The 19,395-nt window shown below is 41.0% G+C and overlaps 1 protein-coding gene across 2 annotated transcripts; it reads right to left on the reverse strand.

Annotated features, from left to right (window-relative positions):
* Positions 1-6,131: 6,131 nt before the first annotated feature.
* Positions 6,132-18,520, reverse strand: bmf2 (BCL2 modifying factor 2). Of its 2 annotated transcripts, none has more exons than XM_067482109.1 (4): positions 18,172-18,520; positions 14,763-15,002; positions 13,371-13,588; positions 6,132-10,049 (listed from the first exon to the last, which is right to left on the reverse strand). In XM_067482109.1, exons 2-4 carry the CDS (start codon positions 14,977-14,979, stop codon positions 9,933-9,935), a joined length of 552 nt encoding a protein of 183 aa, XP_067338210.1. In that variant the 5' UTR covers positions 14,980-15,002; positions 18,172-18,520; the 3' UTR covers positions 6,132-9,932. The 2 variants fall into 2 exon arrangements, with proteins under 2 accessions (XP_067338210.1, XP_067338209.1); XM_067482108.1 differs by lacking the exon at positions 18,172-18,520 and adding an exon at positions 18,014-18,165.
* Positions 18,521-19,395: the final 875 nt, after the last annotated feature.

Here is a 19,395-nt window from a genome sequence, read left to right on the forward strand (position 1 = left end):
TGAGACAAAATAAATCGAATTGATGATTGCTTATTAGGTCATTTACTAAGAGATTTAGAAGAGAGAGATCTGATATTTAATAATCTACATTTAATAGTTTTGGGGTTTTGTTCTGTAAGAGGAGTAGTCTTAACTTTTATTAGGTTATCATGATTAACTCCTCTTGTTGTCGTTTTTAGTTTATGTAATTTAGTTGGTCGGGGAAAAGACACAGTCTCTATACTTATGTGGGAGTTGTGGGGGGGTGACACTGCACAGAGGCGTGTAGGACTGGATCTCTGCATCCTAGGCTCAACTCTGGATTGTCACACTTTTGGTTGTCTAATAAAACCAGCAATATTTCTGGATAAGAAAGCTGTACCATCTAAAGTAGGATGGATGCCATCTCTCCTAATCAGCCTAGGTTTTCCCCAAAAACGTTTCCAATTGTCTATGTAGCCCACATCGTTTGCTGGGCATCACCTAGACAGCCAGCGGTTGAATGACTAATGCGGGTGTACATGTCTTCGCTGGTCAGATTTGGCACCAATTCAAAGTGCATTTTAATGACGCCCGATTTACGTTATCGGGCGTCATTAACTTGGTTTCTTAGCAGATGTCTCGCTGAGTGGGGAAATTTGATTAGAAACGTGAACCAACTGGTGGTGAACCTCGGGCGTCTGTTTAGCATTAGATCTCTTACGAACCGTCGCCCAGCCGGACTGGCTTCCCGGCTGCTCCGGAGCTTCCGGGGGACACCTAAGGGGGGCTACGCTAGGTGGCCCGCACCAGCTACCGGGGCCTGACTCGCTGAATTGCATTCCATTGGGCGGAGCCGCACTTCCAATTCCGTGAGCCTCGCCTCCAACGCTATCACTAAAGGTAAAGGAGGCAGAGGAAAAACTGAACACGAGACACACCGAGGAAGTGAGAGAAGGAGGGACCAAGGGAGAAGCCATTGCTAACGGATAACTGCTAAGCTAGCGAAGCCAATATAGGTGAAATGTGGAATTTGTAAACGTTAGCTGGTTATTTTGTACAAGAGCAGGTGCTTGTATAATACAAGCGTATGTTACGACTCAAGTATTAATTCTTGTGTGAAGAAACCACTTTTATAAGTAAAAATAAGAGCTACAATTAATCAGTAAACAGTCCTTCGGTAGAAACCCAAGAGTGTGCAAAACAGGAAGTGACGCAATACGCTTACCGCAACAGTCCGCCTGAAATCAGTACACTGTGTGTGTTTGTGTGTGAATGGTTGAAATGCAAAATGATTTGACCATAAACGTAGAAAAGTGGTACAGAAGTTCAGTAGTAGTAGTAATAGTATTAGTAGTAGTAGTTCCAGACTGTCCTGTAATTTAACTAGGAAGGTTGTTCAAGCAGTGGAACAGGACCAATATAAAAATAAATATAAATGACTGGAGCAAACATAACTCCGTCATCTATTTAAATACCGAAACCTTTGCCAGATAACTGTAACCAAACTCCAATTTCTGCCTAACAAATACCAAATCACTATGTTATAGCACATTTTTAACCCAGCCTTTTTCATTATTTTGAGCAAAAATTGTGTTAAACCTTGTTGGGCCTTTTTCTTGGCACCATTGTACAAAGTGTTATCTGACACTTTTTTTGCATTGCACCAAAACAGGTGCAATTTTAACAGATGCCTGCCTCTGTAAGTTGCGGCACTATTACAAAAAATGGTTAGAGTATGCACATTAATGTTGGTGGACATAATGTCACAACCCAATCAAACTGTAGCACAGTGAATGAAATATATTATTATTTTATTATATATTCACTGTATTGCTGAGAGACAGAAACAACTTGAGAAAAAGAGGAGACAGTTTGTCTACGAGCTGCTGCCTCTTACCACTCATCTGTCTTGAATTACACAGCAGTCACTGAATACCCACTTATCATCTCAGTAGTTTATCCTACCCTGATACAGGCCTGAGATGACAAAGACAACAGTGGACGCCCACTGCACCAAGTTCCACTGGAGGCAAACGTGACGTAGGAAAACGTGACTCATGGCAAATTTGTTGTTGTCATTTTGTTTTTTACGTAGATTGCTTATATGTGTCATAAGATAGTAAGTTGTGGCTCTGCCGATTTTTTTTTTTAATTTTGGTGAGGGCATATCGAAATCAGCAGGTACCAGCTGTTCGGAGGAACCCAAATGTAGTGTTGGCAAGCATCTGATCTAAGTACGAATGTCACTGAATGTGAGCTATTCACTTTCTTCTAGGAATTTTTCTTTGGAATTTTGCTTATTTTCTTTTCATTGATTTTTTATGCCCAACGAGGCACAGAGCTGTACAGAACCTGAGGCTGAGGGGAAAAAAGGGGGTTAAAGTTTTCAGTTTGGCTGAACATAGTAAAAGTATTTGATGTTGAATTTTAGGCTGTTAATTTTTGAAAATCATGCAATATAACCTGCATAAAACAAATCATAATATGAATCTTAACATGACAAAAGCAAATATGTTAATTATGGTTGATCAAAATTGATATTTTTTTCTAATTCTAAGACACCAAGTGTTATGCTGTGCCTCATCAACAAGCTCAATCAGAATACATTTCTGTGTCTAATAGGCCGTCTCTGAGGGTAGGATACGTGACTGTGGGTGTTAACAGAGCAATGACCATCAGCACTGAATCCCCCCAAGGCTGCATCATTTCTCCTCTGTTATTCTCCCTGTATATCAACAGCTGCACATCTGGACACCAGTCTGTGGTACTCCTGAAGTTTGCAGATGAGACCAGCCCGGGAGCCTACAGGAGTGAGATGGACCGTGCAGCATGAACAACCTGGAGCTGTTGGTGAACTTCTACACTGCCGTCATCGAAACCATTTCAGTATCCTCCATTACCAAAGCGAAGCGCTGATGGTGACGGAGGCCAGGGGCTGCAGTTGTAAAGTGAAGGAAGTGTGAATCAGTCAGAGCAGAGCAACTGAGGAGAACTTGAGGAACTGCTGCCAATTTATAAAAGCTCCTGCGTAGGACTGAATTTGTTGTCGTGTAAGTAAGCTGTGGCTCTGCAGATTTGTTTTTGGAATTGTGGTGAGGGCCCCCCTCCTTGATACCCGATACCTGATACCCCTACCCACACCCAAACTCACGGACAGTGACTCTCCCTTTTTCAAATTGTACTACCTCCCACTGCACACTCACTTTCTGTACACGGCTTCTTATTTTATTTTTATTGTTTTTTATTCTTTGTGTACATACTTTATAATTGTTGTTGGTCATACCTTTGCATTCTAACTTTATATTCTAGATTATGTGTATGCAACTCACACCAAGTCAAATTCCTAGTACTGTTCTTAACTGTGCCTGGCAATAAACAGTTTTCTGATTCTGATTCTGAATAGTTGTGTTTTTTTATATAATTATATATTTTTTTTTATGATTGTTCACATGATACCTTGTTATGATGCATCTTAATCTTTTTTAATAAAACTGATGCCAAGAAGTCAGAGAGAGTTTGTTTGGAACTAATACACGGTTACTGTATTTTGACTTATAATGTGATAAATAGCCTACACAACATAATAATTGTTCTGACTTCTCCACTCATTAATAGCCTATCTTGAAGCAAATTGTCTTGCACTGGTTTAAATACTCTTCTCCCTGCCACGGCACAGGTAAAGTTTTGGATGTGAGTCAGTTATTGTAACATGGACAAATGTTACAATAACAAAGCAGAGACTCAACTATGAAGGAAGTCACGCTAGTCCCTAGAGCCACTTCTTAGCTGCTTAGCTTCGTAGAAGGCGATAATTGAAATGTCATCACTCTGTGATACATCTCATGAGGTTGTTCAGTGGTTTTAATAAACCAAGCAGGTATTGTAAGCTCATTTCTGTCCTCACTTTGTCTTTGTTCACAGCAGCAGCACAGAATGTACAGGGACAAAAATCAGCAACAAATAAAAATGTGGTGGACATGTGGTTTCATAGAATAAGAATACATAACAAGACTTTAATGACAAGAATCTGCACAAACACATTTAGAGAAAAATTTAAATTTTAGGTGAACAATCCCTGACAAAAACTAAGGCTTAAATGTGGTGCTCTCAGGCAGAAAGGCATAAGTAAACAAAAAGAAGCACCAAGCTTCTCTTGGTGCTCAATTTGAGGCGTGGCCCTTGAGATAGTCACTGGGCCTATCATGAGGGCGTCTCCCTGAAAGACTGGCCAAAAGAACAGAAAGGTCTTTGTCAGGGCTGTGTGCAACTGCCTGAGCAAACTGCTGAGCCAAGCAGGCCTTAAGGGGCCCCTTCAGGGATTCATTTTTTGAGCATTAATATAACCTGTGCAGAGTTTCTAACACCCTGGGTGTGCAGTTCAATACGCTTTCAGAAACATTATCCCACCTCGCAACTTGTCTGTTCCTTCCCCTAAACTATTATGAGGATAAAAATAACCCAGATCTTGTGCACAGCAAACTCTAGTCTTGCAATTTGTACAGTGAGTTTTTGCCAAGAGCAAGCAGCAACCAATAAAACAATAACAACAAAGGCTAAACTAGCATGTCTTTTTAAATGAGCTCTGGTCTACATACATCTTCTTTGGCATTAGAAAAAAAAAAGTAAAAACATGATAGCATCTCGTTAGATCTGTGTACAGTGTGGTGTAGTGTGAGGACTTCTTGGAATACAAACAATATGGCATTATTCTTTGAAGAAACTTGACAATCCTAAAGTAGTTATTTGTCTTGTGTTCTTAGATGGCAAGTGTCCTGTCTGCAAGTGATTTGTGTCTGTGTTAAAACAAACACTGACTCTCACTTACGTTAAACACAGTTTGCAAAAGCAGAAACAAGCATGTACTGTTTGCACGTATATCAGCTTGCCCTGGAGCACAACACGCTGCTGTGAGTTTATGTATCAGAATTAACAGTCAGCAGAGGAAGTGAAGAAGTACAAAGGCCATAACTGGTTTATTGAATATTAAGAGCAAATGATGACACAGATAAAGGGGAAGATCTAGGGGAAAAAGAGAGAAGGTAAGTAACAGCTAACACATAGAACTATTCTAAAGGTGATTGAACTCTTATGAGCAATGGAGGAGCGGAAACACTCTGCAGCAGAGTCAGAGTGTAGAGTCAGCTCAGCTAGGAAATGGGGAAGGAGGAGAACTAGGCCCGGCTGGAACTACCAGGGAGACAATATGACAACAAAGGCAGGCACAAAGTAACAAGTAAAATGGAGAGTAACAAGTAAAATGATCCGAAGCGAAGTTACAGGTGCTCTCAACAATCTTCAAAGTGGGGAAGAAAGATAGTGATGATCACCAGTGCAACAGCCGTGACATTCTGACTTTAAGATCTTCAGGTAAGACGTACAGACCCCTTAACTTTCCTTGCTCTCCTTGTCTACACACAGCAGCTGCATGGAGGAGATTGTTCTGAAACCCTGGTGAGTCAAAAGTGAGGTGCAGTTTATGTAGGTTTGTACCTTTCCCCTCATAGTGAAGAGCTTTAGAACAAGCTGAGCTAAGCAGACACTTTATTGCCTGTGGGGCCTATAATTCATGAAATGCTTCTATTGTTCGTGCTAAATGAACTTTGAAGTGATTCACAGTGGAGTTAAATCACTGGTGTTTAGTCACAGAAGAGTCAGGATTTTTTGGGATTGTTGCAGATTGTGGCAGCAGAAGCTAAAAAAAAATGTTAATTATATTAATATTGTCCTGTGGTGAGACCTATTTACTTTTATTACTATTTAGCATTTACACATTATATCATAACACGACATTTTTACTGACATTATACTATATAACTAGAGTTGGCAATAGAGTTACACCTGTAGTAGATTAACAAGTAACATGGATTACACACTAGTTTCTACTGAAGTACCATAAGTACAATGTTTACATGTGTGAACACAACAGCCAAAGAAAATATTTTTTTTATCATTATGCAGGTTTAAACTGACAAAAAACAGATGCTTTTCTGCTGACTTGGTTAAAGAAGATCCTCAGTGTAATTTGCTTATGTGCTTGAACAAAATCACTTTTGTTTTACTTATTTTTATTGTTTTTATTCATTGTGTGCTTGTCTGTGTGCCTACAAATACAGTTTCCTTGTCTTGCCTTACTGTTTGTGTTTGGTACAACAAATAAAGCAGAGGCCAGGTCAATTGTCCATAAAGTTTTAATGAAAAAAAAAAAAAAAAACAAAACAAAACGGCAATGTACCCATTTAACAACAAAAGAAATAAGAGAAATAGTAAGATTTCGAGAGCCAAGCTCTTATGTACAGCATATTGCACTAGAAAAAGAACAAACATCCCCCGACCTCATCTGATCCCACTATTACTTCATGTCCTGCTCCGTTGTGCAGCAGACACAGGGTAGTCCCAAAGATGACACAGCCAATGCTTGAACAAATAAACTGCTACATCTGGACTGGGTCTCATTTCAAAGGACACATGAATGTGAAATCCTTGAGACCACTCTGAACGCAAAGCAAGCAATGTGAAGACAATGCAAACTCGCTGCACACACAGCACAGGAGTCTGAAATAAGTTCCACTGTTCAGTTTGTGTATTAAAAGAGATACCGTGATTTTCATTCCATTAAATTACATTCAACCCCTTAAGATACAGATTTTTTTTAGGAATGTTGGACATGCATTTTTACTCCATTTACATATATTGAAAAAGCCCTTGAACCGAGAGTGACAGCAGACTTGGCAAAATATCCAAAATTAAAAATGCCACAACGTAAAAAAAGCAATCATAGAAAAGCAAAAGAAAGTCTTCTTTTTGTAGGTCTATGTCTCCTTACAAAACATATGGAAAACTTTTGCTAAAAACTTTTTTTTTATATATAAAGATAGCAACAATAGCTGTGTCAAATTCATGTCTAATGTATAAAAACACCAAATCACAGCACTTGACAGTTAAGATGTACTTCATGAATATTCAAAAAACGTATTGAATAAATTTGATATTAAAGACACTGAAGGTTGAACATATAACAAATGTTTCACTTGAGTCTGGGTCGCAACAGTGGTCGGTAACGACGGGCTCAGATCGACACCACACCGACTGAGTGGCTGCTGAACCCATCTCACATAGAAATAATACTGGGCACCATGGTGGCTCATTCCTCCTTCAACTGTAAATCCACAGCCCTACTAGCTCGAAGATAAAGCACAAAAGCCCAGATGAGCCGGGCCAATCCAGCATATTACAGATCTTAAAGAGTTTCAAGAACCTAGAGGGGAAGTTTAGCACAGGAGTAGAAAGAGAGAGGTGCAAAATACAGTATACAAGTAAAAAATTGTATTTTTTACAGTGCACATTGATTGCAAACAGTCGTTTTAAATATCGACAGGGTTTTGCGTGGTGAAAATCGCCGTTTGTGCTGAGAGATGTCAAAGGTTGAGCCTGTGCCTCGTGAGCTGTTGCGAGGAATCAAACAGATTTTTAGTTTGCAAGGCACAACGAACACGCTCTAACGTTTGTGCCAACGCTTTTGTATTAGAGTATGTTGATCTCACAGAGCCCAAGTGAAACGAGAGCTGTGACCAGTGACTTTGGGTACTTATGCCAAGTGTTGATGATGATGATCATGTGGCAGGTCTGTTATTCACAAGGCACATTTTGTACATTTGATTGTCTGTGTTCACGTGATTTGTAAATACTCACACAACTGTGTGAGGACGCACGAGGCACATGGCTTTAGTCCAACCTCCCCACACACAGGCATCAAACACACAACTGAATGCACATAAAGAATGAGAAGAAGAGGACTGTACACACTGAGATAGCATCTATACAGTAGCACTGACCAAATATACATAAAATAAATTAGAATAAATTATCTCAAAGGAACCAAACAAAATGTTCTCATAAAAGACAGGGAGTAGTTAATGTGTTGGATGACTAGAAGAGAGTGAGAGAGTGAAGACCAGAGAGTGTGTCACAACTATCTGAAGTGGCTCAGCGTTCAGTGTTTGCAGGAAACAAACATTTGGTTCAGCTATTCATGTAATTCAAAATGAAAAAAACCTCCCGGTGACCTGTAACACACTTTGATGTTTACGTTGAGAAAAACGTAGAAAGTCTAAAGAAACGCCTCTGCTTGTACAGCGTTGTCTGGCCCAGAAACAAAAAACTAAAAGCATGAGGTCCTCACTCAAAGGTAGATTTATAGCAAGCACATATCATACGATAATCCACACGATTATTAACTACTCCCTGAAGAAAACATAAAGCTGAAAAAAAACCAATCAGTGTCTTCAAAAGTTTATATCGTCAATCTACAACAAACTGAAATAATACATCAAATGAAGAATTTCTAGCATCCTATTCAAAGTCCTTTTCACAGACTTATTTCTTGATAAACCTAACATTGAGAAACAGTGGCTGTGTCTTTGCTAAAACGCTAACGTTGTCACACGAGGATGTATAAACGTTCTCCTGTATCCTGTGTGTGTTAATAAAAATGATTTCTGAACTGTACAGAAGTTGGTGAAAGAAAGCACTTGAACAAGAGGTTAAACTTGAGCTGTCTCCCACGTGTATTGGCGCATCAGGTTTAAATCAGTGCTTGAAACGTTTACACCTGGAGTGAAATAAAATAAAAATGCATCTCTGTAACTTTAACCTAAAATGTCTCCGTAACAAATATTTTTGTAAAGAGGCAAATTTCACTGACAACACAGCCATTTTTTGGGAAATGTCCGTCCATGGGTGTCAGCTTGATTGCAAATGCAATGTATCCTGAAGATGTTACTTCCTTCACACTGGCTTCAATATTGCTCACGCCTAAAAATGCTGATAAGTGTACACTTTGTCACAGGCGACTCACAATGCAGCAAAGGGCAAAGTTGCGATTGTCTATCCAGCCAAGGAGAGAATTCCTGAAAAGCTTGAGAAAATGGTGAAATTTATCCAAGGCTTTTCAGCTATGTGATTGTTTCCTGTTCCCTGATCATGATCTCACAGTGGAGAATTGTTTGACTTTGTGCTTATTTGGTCTCGCAATTACTGCAGTTAGCAAACACTAAGCACACACCCCCGCATACAAATGATCGCAGATTGGAAGAGTAGTCACAATTACGATGTCAGGTCTTGAAGTGGCTCGACTAAGATCTTCGGTACATCTAAATTCAAGTATACATGCTTTTATCCTTTAAATCAGCAGAATTTGAATCTGCATGTTTGTGTAGTTAGGCCACATCTAAAAGCATGAGTGGTACTATAGATGAGGGTGTTGGAGGACACCAATGAAATGACACAGGCTGATAAAATGTTCCTACGTCTACAATCAGAGCTGGTAAAATATGCATCTAAACTGACCAACAGTGCAACACCAGCGTCTAACACTGCCACTATGTCATGACGACCATTTTCAAATTAGCCAGTGTGGAACAGTAAAGGATAAGTACAGGGCTTTTTTTTCTCTCAGAATAAATTAGAAATGTGCCTCAAGTCCTTAATGTTTGAAATCAGTAACTTCAGCACAGAAATGTCCATATGCACAGTTTTTTTTGCCCAAAAAAAAAGTGGCCTAATTTTAAAATCTCTTTCATATGAATTCCATGATGCAAAAGGGTATGCACTGTGGCAGGAGAGAATAAGGCATTCCCTGGACTGATGGAGGTCCTTCAAGACTTGAATTACCAAATAAAAAGCAGTTTGCTGTACAAAATAGGTAATCTTACAAATATTTCGAAAATATCTCTTCAAACACAATGGCTTCTTCTTGGACAGGCGAAAAAACAAAATAAACAAAAACAAAAAAAGAAAAATAAACTGTCTCCGTCCAGCGGTGACCAGTGTTTTCTTTGTGTCATCCTCATATTCAATTAGAAAACAAAATCCAAACCCGTGTTCCACCTTACAGTGCCATCTCTTAAAAGTCTGGTCTCTTGTCCCTGTGCGAGGAAAACAAGGGCCGAGGCAGGGGCCAGCAGGAAGTCCCTTCATCTCTGCTCTCCTCTCAGGCGAGGGATGAGAGCCTCTCTTGGAAACAGAAAGCCAAACACAGCCATGGTGAGACGCATCCAGATCGGCAGGTTTTGTCTGTGGTGCATTATGAACTGCAAGAAACAAGAAGACAAGACAAGTGAAGTTACTTAAACATGTTTAATGACAATTAGCTGGCTCAATATCACTGTACATACTCGGTTTTCATCATAATAGCTTTTTAAACTGCTTGGCTTGACTTAGCTTGTGTCTAGTAAACATGTCTGCCACATGCATATCCTTCCCTATGCTTTTTGCAGTATGTACCATATGAGTGCAGTGGCTTTGTAATGCTTGTTCTCAACTAAACAATCCGAAGAAAGAATGAAAGAGACAAGACTTACACCTAAAAGCCAGGCATTTTAAACCCTCAGGAGCTGCCAAGCATCTCAATACAATCTTTCTATCCTCTGTCAAGTTTCAGAAGGTTCTTCTTCTTTAATGATGCACTGGTGATTTCTGAACAAGAACCTCAAAGCGAAGCAGTGCACTTTCAGAAAAGGTGCTAAGTATTTAATCAGCAAAGTCATCTGAATAATCACCACAACAAAGCAACTGAAGCTGCTCCCCCCTATGGTGCTGCCTTCTCCCAGCTCTCTCATTTTCTTCTGGGGCGTGCAACCCTCATAGACTACAGACAGATGAAGGAGTTCCCATGGCATTCTACCATCTCCTCTCCCCTTCCTCATCTCTGATCCTGCACAGCTCCCACTGGCTTTCTGAACAGCCACGCTCAGTTGTTGCAGCCTCTTGCATAAGCATTCTTGTTACGATCTCTCTCCCTCTCTCCATCAAGGTCTATACCAGCCTAGCAATCAGTGTCAGCCACAGGCCATTTGATGCCGAACTAGCAGCCTGAACTGAATTGAGCCAGCACTGCTGAATGTAACCCTAATTGTCCTTAATTGCCTTAATTCTACACTGCTGAGCTTATTTAAATAGTACACTGGTTTGTTCCATATGAGGCTCATCTTTCTGCTTTCATTTGTGTGGCCAGTAGAGATTCTTAGCCCTTTTTACATTAATTCCCCCCCAAATGATTCAAAAAGCCCAAAACATGCTTGTTTGCTCCTTGGCTAACTGTTAGGATGTGTTAATCTTTTACTTTGAAGTAGTCAAAACTGACAGATAAGACTCAAGACAGAAATACAATGTTCTTTACAACAACGAAAAACCCACACATTTGCCCACAACGGCAACTTCTGCTTGGAGAAGCAAGTGAAAAAAAGTCTAACAATAGCAACAGAGTCTATACAGAGAAGTGATTGGATATCATAAAGGTTTGCTTGTGATTATTCTCCCTTTGGAATATTCCTACACTAGCAGTATCTGATCTTGCCGGATGAAATCAACTCGAGCACAGACAGCATACAAAAAATACTTTTTTTTTTTCCTCTCTCTTTTATCTCTCGGTCACAGAGTAACACTGGCAAAGTAAAACACAGACAAAAAGACACACACACACAAACACACACACACAGACACACACACACAAACACCCACACCCACACCCACACACACACACTGTGGCAGCCAGTGGGACAACTGAGGTATTGTGGGTAGCTGTCATGTTACTGGCTGTGTCTATAAGTGTGTGAGTCAGACTCTATTTTTAGACGTGCATATAAACAGCCGGGCCAAGTCTACCCAGACACAGACGTGCTGCTCGCTCCTGTTCGTGACAGCCATCGATCTCACCTGCACTTCCTCAGTGTTTTTACAGACTTTCTCAGCATTTCTCAGCATCACCATTATCACTTTCTTTTCATCGTTCCACTCTGTATTTCTGCCTTCCCTTTTGTGATCTTTTCTTTGCCAACTTTCTGCCACTCCAGCACAGTTCAAATGCTTTGCGGAGCTTATCAGCCACACCTTGTGGTCAACACAGACTCCACAGCAGATAAGAAATGTGATACTTATTAACTAAGTTGTTGGTCGTGTAACTAGTGTGGACTCTCACTCAGGACACTAACTGTTTTTCAAACATTGATACCAATAACCCTCTAACCTGTTATCAAAGACAGTGTGATACCAAATCTTTCCAAAAGGAGGAACAGCAAAGAGTGTATGCACTGCATGTACAGCTGAGTTTCCCTGGGACTCTTTAAGATTCTAATTCTCACATTTTCTGCCATGTTTTCATGTGGATTTTATTTTCTTGACATGCACAATTAACTACATATCACAAACTACATGGAAAGGGCGCCAGTGGCTCAGTTGCTAGAGTGGGCGCCTACCGACCCATTGGGTCAGAGTTTCCCGAGGTTCATGCCCCGCTGTTCTCGCCCACATGTTGAAGTGACCCTGGGCAAGATGCTGAACCCCGAACAGCCCATCCCCAGTGCTGAAATTGGGGAGGGTTGCGTCACGAAGGGCATCCAGCGTAAAAACTGTGCCAAATCAATATAAGGACAAATGATCCTCAGTGGTAGCCCTGAACTCACAGGATAAGCCAAAGAACAAAATAAATAAATAAATAAATAAAACTGCATGGAACATGTGTGCTTAACTATTCTATGAGGAGGAAAATAGAGGCTTCATGGTCAATTCCCCTCATCATCCATTCACAATTCCTAAATGCTTCATCTTCAATATAAGGGACTTTTCCTACTTGAAAAGGTATAGAGGTCAGAAATGGGACAGTGTCATTTCATCTGTTTCTGAAAGCTTTGGGGGCATTTAAGAAGACGAGGGTGTGGATTTTATCCATTTGTTTTCATTTCCTCTGTCTCTCGACCAGGAAATGTAACCATTTTATTACTATTGGCTGTAATGACAAGGTATCAGCACTACTGTGCTGTACACACAGTAGTGCACAGTATTGCATATATTGTATGCACACAGTATTGGCAACAAAACCCTCTGTCCCAGACTGAGGTACTTTTCCAGTGTTTTCAGAACACAAATTTGACCTTGACCATAATACAAAACTACAATTACATTTAAAGATAGATAGATTTTAAAATGTTTAGTTTTTGTAAGCTGTATGATTTTCTAAACAATGCATTATTAGAATTTAAGGATTATGCTGTCAGTGTGGCCAAAAAAGTGGCCGATTCACTCCAGAGGGTATTTTTATCCACTGTGGGTTGTGGCAAACCCAGCTGGCAAAATCACTTTCTTCCCATAAGTGAGCCACACATTGGCACAAGGTAGCTGTGATTTGTGTCTTAACTCAAATAAAGTTGAAGTTAAAAGTTAACTAACTTGCTTTTGTTTGCAAATTTGCAAGGAGACAATACAGCCTTTAGGTAATATCCATTTTAGGTAAACCGAGTCCACTAGTGCTCAAACAGTTTCACACTTTATGTGTTGTAAAGTGCACACAGGCTCCACCGATGGTTCTCTGCACTGTAAGGTCATGTATGGATCCACTTTACTGCTTGAAGGCTTACCAGTTCAAGGTGATCCTGTTGGAACTTGTCTCCGATCTCCCGGAGTTTACGGCCAATTTGCACTTCGACGCTCACCCCTGCCTGAGCCTCAGGCCTCTCTGCCATCCTGTCATCTTGCCCCCCTCTGCCCTCTTCCTCCTCCTCTGCAAACTGCCTCTCTCCCCGGTCCTCCATAGGCTCAAACTGAGCGGGGAAATGTGAACGTAATCCAGCGTTGCCTATGAGGAAAACACCAGGCTTAATAAAACTTGTGAAGTTTTTGTTTTTCTAAAATACAAGTACAACGACATAAATGCATTTTGGTTCAGTCAAACCACTTAGGTTTCCCTTTAATCTTACACTAGACAGTGAAAAACCTCAGAAAACACACTGCTGATACTCTAGAGATAAGCTAAATTATCATGATTAAATTAATGGCCTCAAACAAAGCTGTGGCTCGCCAGCTTAGTCAAATATACAGCATATAATTTAAACTGCTGCTGTAATGCTCTCTGAAATCCAAACAGGTCATCATAAGTTCTCTGGGCTTGACAAATTTCAAGTTAGGCACTCCATGAACAACTGAGTCCACAAACAAGAAATGAGGAGAGTGTTGGTAAGTGGAAAATTCAAACACCTTTTAAAATCAACAGTGACCTTAGTGAACTGCCGCCATTCTGTGGGCTTTGCCACTTGGTTTACCCAACGCCTCCGGCATGTGCTTCTGCAGTCATGCTACTTGGAGGGAAAACAATTTTTCTTTGTTGTCATGTTTGCAGAATGCCCTGCTATTCTCCCTCACACATGACTACCATAGCTCTAAGAAATTGATGACCCTGGATTGTGTTTGTGAGAACAACTGGCATCGTGCCAAGTGCATGACATGCATTACTGGTTAGATTACAATGAATGACATGGTAATAACAGTCAGGGGCATTTATGTAATGGTGACTTTAAACCCAGAACAATTTGAACCTCTCACACACTGACAGTGAATCAACAAACAATGTTCTACTTTAACATTTGTTTAATTCAATAAGGGTGATGTCACACTGATTTGATTAGGTGTGGGAAAACGCTATTTGTTTAAAATAAATGGATGTATTAGTGTGGGTATGTTCCTTTATATATGTTTGATATTACTGTTGTCTGATTTTATGAAACAATCTTGAAAGTATTCAGAATTAGCCTACTCTGCTTTGCAATGATATTTTAAACTATAATTTAGTTAATTTCATAACACAAACAAATTATTTTGATGTTTTGAGGAGAGCCCCCATTGAAGTAAGCTAACCAGACCAAAGAAATGACTATTAGTGTGGTTGCTCCACATGTAAATCATTAGTGGTATATTCTGTGAAACCATAAACTCAGGTCACAGCAGCAAGCTCAAACTATGAGGTCCCTCCTTACCGTGAAAGGGTATCCGAGGCTGCCGCTGCAAGCTGCAGGGTAGCGTGTTGATGCTGTTGTTGTTGTGACTCTGTGATGTGGGCAAGGCAGAAATGATGCCAGTGAGGGACGGTCCGGCTGCAATCTGTGTGGCTTGGTCTTCGTACTTGACGTCCCTAAAGGGCGTTCCCCAGTGCTGCGAAATGGGATGTGACATGTCCTCCTCCTCATCATCCATCCGACGCCTCAGCGGTAAAATCCCTATGGAGAAACAAGGGACATGAGATGGGAACTTAAGTGAGACATCAAGTGTGTGTGCGTTAAAGTGTTGGGTAGTGAAAACATTAAAGGGACTGGGTTTTACTCATACCTACAGTATGCAAGTATAATCTTTAGTTTTCATGTGGTTCTAGAGTGATTTGTTTCAAGACTAAACAAAAAGTGCCAAATATTATCCTTTTATCAGTGCAAACTTTGCCCTTTGGCAAAATGATCTCAGCCCGTGTACATCCATCCTTCATTATCTTAACTGCTTATCCTGTTCAGGGTCTTGGGGGACTGGAGCCTATCCTAGCTGTCATTGGGTAAGAGCCAGGGTACATCCTGGACAGTTTGCCAGTCTATCTCAGGTCCAACACAGTGAGACATACACAAACAGACAACCACTCACACTCAATTTCACACCTATCGGCAATTTGGAGTCACCAGTTAACCTAACATGCATGTCTTTGTACTACTGTACTCAGAGGAAACCCACACAAACAAGGGAAGAACATACAAACTCCACACAGAAAGGCCACAGTCTAGGTTTTAGCCAGAGACATTCTGCCTGTGAAGTGGCAGCACAGTGGTAGTGGTTAGTGTACATTAAATAGAAATAAATCATTAGTCATTATAAAATCCACTAAGAGCCTTATGTTGTGTGAGGTAATACTGAAAACAAACATGGACAGATGAATCATCTCTGAAGCACAAATGGATCTGCCAATGTAAATTCATGTGTAAAGAAAAGCAATAAACATACTAGAGACCAGATGAAGCTACAGTGATAATCCCTTTTTTTAAATGTAGCGATGAATAGCAAGAGGAGCCAAATGTATGGGAACACCCAGTGTAGGGGGGACTCGGTGAGCGGCTAAAAATGCTACGCCAGTTCTGCCACACTCCCACTACAGATTTTGCCAAGCCGCTCTTGATAACATGCCAAATTGCAATTGAGTGGCAAAAGATTCACCAGGAAGGTTTTATTCTGTCAGAATTGCCTTAATCTGGAACAGTATGTCACAAAGCAAAACCCAGTCAGAGGATTAGCAGATTTTTTTCTTCTCAACGCTAAGACCTACTCGCTCACTTTTCCGTTTCTCTAAACCACACATTTCTGGATAGTTGCCTGTCTACTCTATCAACATGCACACACACACACACAGACGAGGTTGGTGTGTAAGTGAAACCACAGTGAAACTGACAAAACTTCTGGCTAGACTGTCATGTGCTACGTGCAGCAACCGTTTTATGAGGGAGATAACGAGTTTTACCCCATCCTCTACTGGGCTCGTTGATCGCAAATACTTAAAATCTCCTACTTGTTGGTCACATGCCACAATTGGAACTATGGTTTCATCTTTTTTGTCTTTTCCTTTTGTTATGTAAGTGGAGTCAGGTGGGCTGGCTAGACTGGCAAATGCAAAAGCCGAAACTGGATATGCTGGTATTGTGTTTACAGAGCAAAGCAGACCCAGCTGTATATCTCTTTGTGAAAGTGTCCAGTTACATAATGTTATATCATTATGAGTCAAAGGAGGAAACATTTTGGACATCTGTGCAAAACAGTCGGATTAGCTAAGTTGATTACTGACGTAACGTGTAGTTACATATATATATAATACATAATATAGTTTACGTACATGTTAACTATATTATTGTCCCAGGTATTGTCTGGCCTTTTAATTGGTCTTTTTGCCAATGAATAATTAGTTATATTTAAATTGAAAATGTTATTATTAGTATATTAATATACTATTTCCTTCTTCTTTAGCTAAGTAGAATATTAAATAAGGTTATGGGAGGGGGGTTAGGGGCAGCAATCAAATGTGCACTTGGGTGTCCATGGCTATGTGAGCCCTGCCTTAAATTTCTACTGGCAGTCAGCAGAAGACTGGCAAGATTACCAAAGTGTCACACACATAAAAAACAAACATAGACAGGGAGACTCGCAGAAAGACATCACACACACTTTAACGCACACACACACACACACTGCCTGGGGCTGCAGGAGGCCTGGCAGCCAACACAGTCGTGGTCAGAGGCTCAAAGCTGCAACAGAGAGTGGCTCCCTCTGCTGCACCATCTGCGCACTGGGCTCTCTTCCAGGCAAAGCCCCGACTGAGGATGCACACAAGGTGAGCTCTGCTGCTCCACCGACTGCCTTCCTGTAATTACCCATACACGTCCTGTAGCCATGAGTTTGCAAGTGACATATCCCTAAAAATTCATGTACCAACAACTGGAAAAATGACTAGCGTGACCAAAGTACCAGCCAAACTAACATTTTTACAAATAATAATAATCGACAATAACTGTTATTTTCATCAAGTTGTTTCTAACTGATTAAATGTGCTAAGCAGATGTGCTGCATCTGCACAAACATTAGGGACACACGGCTCTGGTCAGTTCAGCCCGTAAACGCCAAGTCCGACCACCAAGCGCCTCGGACACAGTGTCCGCAAACAGCTTTCACGTTATCCAGCGGGGAGCCGGTAAGTACTGTTATACCAGCAAAACGGCTAAAGTTGTCGATATAACTTCAGTTTTCTGCAGCACCCTTTTGCCTCAAATAAATAACGGTACCTACAACTTAGTTTTATGGCTTATGGGCTCGTTTTTCCTCGCGATAACGATAATTAGCGAGTTGTATTTGAACGTTATTTAGGACGGTGTTCCAGTTATTCCCGTGTCTTCACTGTGCCTGACAACTCTTCCCCAAACATCCCTGACATAAGATGAAGCACAGATCTTGGTCCCCAATGCGTCCAAATAAGCAGGACACGTCATAATAGCCTGCAGTAGCTTGGTTTGGTAAGTGCGGGGATCAGCCGTAACATCGTGTGATGACACTAAACCACAGAGCAGCGGCTGGTCCTCACAGCCCGGCCAACAGCAGCCGGGACGCTGGGGGCAGATGGACGTCACCGCCAAAATTCGTCCGCTGCAGCATGAGAGAAAAACGAGCGTGGCTGGTGTGAAAAACGGAACAGGAATGTATCTGTACGTACTCTCTGTTTGGTAGCTCCGCGCACGCCATCTCTGCCCGGACATGCCCAAGCTGCCCCGCTCATTTGTTGACAAACTTCCACCACGGCGAGACAGGCGACGGCGACTTACGGCAGCGACATAACTTCTCCCTTTAAATGTGAAGAAAGGTTCAACTCACCGCCAGCAAACGCGCTTCCCGTTGTTATCGGTGGTATCTTGATGACTTGCTGGTAGCGTGTTTCCTGCCGAAGGTGTTGATGTGACTCGAATCCCTCTTAACGTTACAGCGTCTCATGGATGTTTGCTGACTAAAGTGGGGTCGTTTTTTATTTCTCCCTCTGCAGAAATGGTCCGTTTCTGGGAGACGCCCTCCGTCTTTGGGAGCCGCCCTCCCTCCCGGCTGGGAGCAAACCCTGCCCCCAAATAAAGGAACAGAGTCAGCCACACAGTTGTTATGCAAATAAAATACACTATAAAAGGATTAAAACGCTGCTATTGCGTCCAAAAATCACATTGCACTTGTATTTTAAATACAAAGTAATAAAACCCCGCAGAAGGATGACTGGTGAATCCCATACTGTTTAAAATATGTTTTACTGATAATGTTTAAGTAGCATCGATAATAGAGGTTGTGCTAGTTTTGAGTATGTTTTTGCTCTGTGGGGTATTTTAACCAGTTTATCCGTAGTCTTAAATTATGTTGTACATGCAATTTTGTATTTGTAGTGATGTAACTATACCTGGCAGATCAATGGGTAAAGTAAAAAAATATACCCCCCTTTGACTTGTACAATTGTAATCCTGCCTCAACCAGGAAAAACATGCAGGTACGTCAAATGGGTTCTTAACACAACAAATGTGTTAACAAATCCATAATTTCAAAGATTTCGCCTGATTAACTCTATCATTTTAAATAAAAAAAATATTGGTACAGATTTAATTTGGTTGTTCTTATTCTGTGTTGTTATTGTTAAAGTTAAAGTGAAAAAAAATAGATATCGTGGCTGGCCCTTTAACAATACCCGCTTACTGTAAGCTGGTGACACACTGCCGACCAATCAGATCGTTTGTTTTGGTCCCGCCTTCATCTTCGTGTACGTTGACACGTGGAGCAGGAAAAACACTAAGGTCGGACTGGCATGTGACTGCTTTCAGCGCTCAACTCAGCTGATTGGGAGCCTCACGATAGAGAGACTGCATCTACCCAATTGCTGGGGTCGGTGTGATGATGAGCGGTGTACTGTCAAGGCAACAAGATTCACAAGTTTAATTGTTTCACATGGCTGTCAGGGAAATAGTTTGTCAACTGCATGTCAGTGACCAGTTAGATCGATCCGCATTCTGAGATTAAATGTCTAAACACGTGTTAAGCAAACACTGTTAGGTATAATAATAATATAAC

The sequence above is a fragment of the Channa argus genome, chromosome 17 (genome assembly GCF_033026475.1).
Source record: "Channa argus isolate prfri chromosome 17, Channa argus male v1.0, whole genome shotgun sequence".
Lineage (NCBI taxonomy): Eukaryota > Metazoa > Chordata > Actinopteri > Anabantiformes > Channidae > Channa > Channa argus.